The sequence below is a fragment of the Vigna umbellata genome, chromosome 1 (genome assembly GCF_029865625.1).
Source record: "Vigna umbellata cultivar VRB3 chromosome 1, Vumbellata_1.0, whole genome shotgun sequence".
NCBI lineage: Eukaryota > Viridiplantae > Streptophyta > Magnoliopsida > Fabales > Fabaceae > Vigna > Vigna umbellata.
In genome coordinates, this window is record NC_142165.1 from 29,167,265 (window position 1) to 29,173,864 (window position 6,600).

At 35.8% G+C, this 6,600-nt stretch overlaps 1 protein-coding gene across 1 annotated transcript; it reads left to right on the forward strand.

The window, feature by feature from the left end:
- Positions 1-5,345: 5,345 nt before the first annotated feature.
- Positions 5,346-6,395, forward strand: LOC148205095 (uncharacterized). The gene has a single exon (XM_088102873.1). The coding sequence runs from the start codon at positions 5,346-5,348 to the stop codon at positions 6,393-6,395; it is 1,050 nt and encodes a 349-aa protein (XP_087958999.1).
- Positions 6,396-6,600: the final 205 nt, after the last annotated feature.

Sequence of the window (6,600 nt, forward strand, 5' to 3'; positions counted from 1 at the left end):
ACCTTTTTCACTAACAATGGTTTAACAGATTACAAGGTAATGAACAGGAATAAAATGAAAAGAACCACTCTACCAACTTGAAGAGAACCGCTTCAGCAATCGACCAACGATTCACAAGCTTCTCCTTTCACAAGACCAGGCAGAGCACCTTGCTAACTTGAAGAGAGTCTGCTCCGACTATCGACACACGATACGCGAGCCTCTCCTTTCACAAGACCAAGCAATGGAAGAATGAACAAAAAGCTCTCTAAGAACGTTCCTCTGAAACACAGTGTTCTAAGCTTTCTCAGTTCAAAAACGTTGCTTTCTAATTTCTCCAAAACAAAATATATAGCCAAGTACACTGAGTGCCAAAGGTCAGCTCCCAACTGCCATGAATAATCGATTATTGTAAGTGATAATCGATTATTCAAGTCCGTTATAGGTTTTAAAAAATGTGATAATCGATTATATGAAGTGATAATCGATTATTCAAGTATGACTTGTGATAATCGATTATTGTTTAATCATAATCGATTATTGCAGTTAAAAATGCAAGTTTACAAGGTTTACAAGAATTTCCTACTACATTTAATTTCTACAAATTGCTTTTAACTAATTCTAATATCTTCTTCAACTAAAACTTCTTGTAGCATCATCAAAACAAATTTCTTCAAGATTTACCAATACTCCTTATTGGTAACAGAAGGAGCATGGGATGAAGCTGCATCCTCCACCTTCGTCAAACATCACGACGCCTCCACCTCCACGCCAACCTTGTTGCTTGGAACCGCATACGCAGCTTGGAACCCAATGCAACAGTTCGAAGTTTGGTTTTGAATAATGGGAACCGAATACCACTACTAGGTAACAAAATACATCTGTTTTTATCAATTTTTGGCAGGCCTGGAACTTGATACCCTGTTAGCGAACTGAATACAACGTGTTTTGTGAATTCTTCACAGGGGTGGAACCGGATACCACTCTACTGGAACCGAATACGCCTTGGTCAAATTTAATTCCAAGCACTGTTCATCATCTTCTTTCTCTCTCAAACCTGCACATTCATCTTCAACCCTTTTGTTCTTCATGCCATCAACCTGCAGAAGCTCCTTCTTCGTCCCCAAAGTGCACTCTCATGAATCTCTACAAGCACACCAAGCGAAAGTAACTCTAGTTACTCGTGAATCCACAGTAAAAGGCTGTTCAAGAATCGGTTCTGTTTTAATTAGAATCGATTATGTATGTTAAGGTGATATATACAGATGGAATTATATAATATGTTGAGGGCACATGAGACTTTTTCCTATAAATCCCTCCGGATCTCTTCACTTTCGCGGGTGCTCCAAAACCTCTCCATCCCGCAAATCCATCTTCGACATTCCTTCCCTTTCTTCTCAAACGAACACACAATTCATTGCAAATCATTCTTCGCAAATTTATTTGAACAGTATCATCCATAGAAGTGAACACAGTGTAAGAGAGGTTAGGAAAATCTTGGAGGAAAGTGGCTAGAGGAGGCCACTTAATTTGCTTTAGCCTAGGGTGACCTTACAAAGAGTATGAGTGCACAAAATGGTAGCATAACATTATTGTAACACAAAATGGTAGCATAACATGAAGTTGACACCTCTATTTATAGGCTAAGGTGTCTCAAAATAGGCTAAAACTTTAACCTAAAATAGTCACATTGGTTGGCTTGGAGAGCAAGGAGAAAACTTTTCCAATAGGAAGGAGACAAGTTGCAAAAATCCTCTCAAATGAGAGGGTGGCATATGACCATTAGCTATGGAAAAACTCTCTATTCCTAGAGTGATATGTGGCCTCTAGCTTTGGAAAAACTCTCCACCTATTATCTTTGGAAGGTTCTTTGTGGGGCTATCTCTCCTTTTCTTTTTCCCTATCTCTAGATCCCTCATATTTATATTTGGAGGGATAACCTTCCCTCTTTATATCTTTCCTACGATAGGATGTGCTAAGGTAGTATTTCTTAAAGGTATTTTTACTCTTTAATTGTTTCTCCACCTTAATACTTAGTGGAACTAGGTTATTAAGGTCCATATATGGTAAATGATCTACCCTATCCCTAATTTAATTGTTTAAGCCACTTTGAAACCTAGCTATTGTTAACCTTGATTCTTCCCTTATCCAGTCCTTAACATGAGTAACTCTATTTTTTTGTCTATATTCTTTAACACTCATGTTCTTTTGTTGGAGTCTTTGGAGCTCTTCCATCAACTCCCTATCATAATTAGAAGGTATATGCCTTCCTCTAAGGACAGTCTTAAGTTCATTCGAATGGTGGATTTGGGAAAAGTTATTGATTTGACGTTCTTTTACAAAGGTAGTCCACCAATACATTGCATAACTTTGGAAACTTATAGTAGCTAATGGTACTCTCCTTTCCTCACTGATGTGGTGACACTCAAACAATTGTTCAACCTTCATCTCCCAATCTAGGTATTCTTCTATGCTATCTCTTCCAAGAAAGGAGGAAGGTCAACTCTAGGTTCCCTAAGGGGACAATCTTTATGCCTATGGGATCTCCTTGGTGGGGATTGGTAGAAATCATTATGGTGATGGTCACTATAGCTAGGAGAGGATGATATTTCTTTAGTGTACTATCTCCTCCTATGTGAGATTTTCTCTTGTTGTTTCTCCTTTTTTTTTATTCATCATGATTTAGGCAAACATGTTCTTTAACTCACTTATCTCTATCTTTTGTTGTTGAAGCTCATCTCTCAAATGAATGCCCTCTTGGTTATCTCTCACACTGCCATGTACACTATATTGATGAGATTGTTCACTCATATTGTGAAGTAGAAAGTAATTTCACAAAGGTTTTCAAGAGAACTTCACAACTATGAATGAAAAGGATTTCACAAATGGTTTTCTTTTTGGGTGGAGGATTTCTAGAAAGAAACTAAGAGTAAAGATGTTTCAAGTAGCTCCCAGGAAAGAGAGGTGAGTCTTAGTGGACAAGCTTAAAAACCAAGTCCTTCCTAGACAAAGTTTTCTTAGATTACCTTTATAAAAGCTTCTAGGTAAAAATCTTCCAAAACACTTTTATTAATGTTAATGTAAAATTGCTTCTAAACCAAAAGAAAGATTTATCTAATAAGCAACAAAGTTACCTATATATCACATAGACCTATAAAAGGAAACAAAACAAGGAATATAAAGAATGTAAAGATGTAAACAATCTAAATGGCCCTAGGTAAAAGTGCGAGTGACACTTTGGAGTTCCTTGACACACTTTCCCTTCTGAGTGGAATTAAAGCTATTACAACAATTTAGCTATGGAGATGAAATTGCACTAAGGGCTTTTTTCCCAAACACTAAGCAAAGAATTAAGTAAACCAAAATTACAAATCAAATGGACCAAAATTACAAGGCAATTGAAACAAATGACTACAAAATTTCGTGATATGCCAACAACACAAAAATGTCGTGAGCTTGTCCCTTACTTCTTCGACTTTTGGCTTCGCTTTATGTCACTCCAAGTGCCTCCTTGTCATATTCCTTTTTCAAGCCAATTTGAATTATCTTCTACAAGCTTCTTTCCCACCTTTAAGATGCTACTTGAAAGGTTAATCAACACTCTAAAAGAAGCAAAATTCCAAGTTTTATGAATATTGTAATCAACTGATATATTTATTGACACGATGTATGAAAAGATGTTTTGAACATATTACGCAAGATAACATTCATAAACGATCAAAACATTTAATGTCATTTAATGCATGTATGGAAAAAGTACTACATTGCTTGTATATCTTGTCCCCAGTTAATGTTCAGACCAAAATTACACAATGGGATAATCAGCTATGTGGATAAAGACATTGATAGAGGAAGAAAATGTTTTGAGAATGATCTAAGCATAAACTCCCACTTCGACCTAATGTATCAGTTGCGTGATGTATTATTATTTTGTTCTATTCACTTAGCTTTCCGCACCGAATTTAATTAGTGAATTGTGCTTATTATTAATTAATTTGAATTATCTAAGCTTAATTATTCTTAATTATTCTTATATATACACTTTGATGTAATCATAATAAAATTAGACATGGTAGATACTTTATAAAGTAAAAAAAAATTGTAGAAATTTATGTAAAAACATGTTGACACAGTATGTTAATCCATTGGACTAATATTAGGGTGTGTTTCTTCAAACTTGTATATCATACTCTTTTCTTTTTAGTTTTTTATTCTTAGTTTAAATTATATAATTTTCTTTTCTCGATACGTTTTATATAAATTTATGTTAAAAACGTATATAATAAGGTTTAGTACAAAATGAATATATTTATAATTTATATAAATAAGAGAAGACAGAATTGTTGACATAAATATAAATATAGGAATTGTGTTTAAATTCAATATACAACTTGAAAAATTAATCTCAAAACAATTAAATCATAATCTAAAAATAAAATCAAACGGATATTCATTATCTAGAATCCACCTTTTCCATCGTATAGGGATGGAAAAAAATTATGTATTCACATGTATGTATAAATAAAATCTATTATGGATAGCAGGTAACAAGCATCCGCAAATAACAGGTAATTTAGTATATGTTCATTAGTGAGTCAAATTTAAATATCATATTACTCGTACATGTATCTGTTAATCTTTAAGAAAATGAAATTATATTTTTATTTTTTTTAAGTTTAAGTAAGTTTCCATTTGTTAAAATGTAAATCTAAACTACCTAACTTTTGTATATGATATACATATATCAGTTTTCTTTTAATGAGAAGATAATCGTTTTCTCTATTCTCTTGCATCACGTTTTCATTTTCTACATTCCGCCACTCTATTCTAAAGCACACTACTGGTCCAGCGTTAACAATGGTATCAGAGCGACAGGTTAAAGAACCTGGTGAAACTCCGAACAAGTGAAGAAGGACTTAATTTGCGAAGAAGGGTTCTCGTTGAAAGGCGATTGCGGGCATGATCCAGAACAGCTTGCCAGTGTTCGACGAAAAGAATTACGATGACTAGTGTGTGAAGATGGATGCTATTTTAGGCTTTCAAGAAGTTGACAAAATTGTCAAGAGAGGATTTAAAGAACCCTCAAAGGGGGACACGGATGAAGCAAAGAAAGTCTACAAAGAAAACAAGAAGCTGGACTGTAAGGCACACATGCTCTTGCATCAATGTGTTTCTGCAACGATATTTTAGAAATTCAGGTATGGATGTATTACACGATGGATATATTACAAGATGGATATCGAAATTCATGAAGGGTGAAGAAAGTGAGACTACAATCTCTACAAAGACAATATAAGCTCTTGAGTATGGGAGAGCAAGAAACCATTGAAAAATATATTGGCAGAATTTAGGTGGTTGTTAATGCGATGCGGGCGTGTGATAAAGTGGTGAAAGACAGAAAGATCGTTGAGAAAATCTTGCGAACTCTGACAACCCAGTACGATCACATTGTGGTGGCGATTGAAGAAAGCAAAGATTTGGGAATTATGAAAGTTGAAGAGCTACAAAATTCTCTTGAAGCTCATGAGCAGCGCCTGATAGAGAGAAGAGTGGCAGAAAAAAATGTTATACAAAGTACAAATCAGGCACTACAAGCTAGAAGCAGTCAAATCTACAAGAGTCGCGGAACTAGCAGAGGCAAAGGAAGATTGCGTGGTGGTCGTGGTGGTCGAAATGGAGGCAGATTTGCTAATACTTTCGAACTGACCAAAGATGACAGCAGCAACGAACAAAAGGAAGGAAATTATAGAGGAAGAGGAGGCAGAAAGAACGTTGACAACATAAATGTACATTGTTTTACGTGTAATAAATATGGCCATTACTCATCTGAGTGTTGGCACAGTGAAAACGCTAAGAAAGAAAAGAGTGATGAGGCAAATCTTGCAAAAGAAGAATTGGAATCGGATTCTGATCACGTTTTGTTGATGAGAGTCGCAATGCATGACAAAAACGATGACAGCTGGAGAATTGCACAGGAAAGACATGTTCAAGAGACGAATGGGGTAATAGACAAGTGTCTAAGAAAGACCGACCGAACAGGACATGTGTCGCTTGTTGGAGAAACAAGCCATGAAGATGAAGAAATGTTGTGGTATTTGGATATAGGTTGTTCCAACCACATGACTGGCAATAGAAACTGGTTGCTCGACTTAGACACAAGCATCAAAGGCATTGTTCGTTTTGCGGAGAACAGCATCATTAGAGCTGAAGGTTCGGGCAAAGTGATGATCACACGCAAAGATGGAAGATCAGTGTACATGCACAATGTTTTATATGTTGCCGTGATGAAAAGCAATCTTCTAAGTCTCGACCAACTCTTGGAGAAAGGATATACCATGAAGATGCAGCAAAGGCATATTGAGGTATTCGACAAGAGACATCGAATGATACTCAAAGCTCCTCTTGCGAGAAATTGAACTTTTAAAGTGAACTTGAACGCAACAAAGATACAGTGTCTGACTACAATGAATGTTGGAGAAGAAGAGTGGTTGTGGCACTATCGTTATGGGCATCTAAATTTTAGGAGCCTGAGTCATCTGAAAGATAAAGATCTTGTGAGAGGCATACCTACAATTGTTGCACCAAACAAAGTCTGTGAAAGTTGTGCTGTTGGAAAGCAAA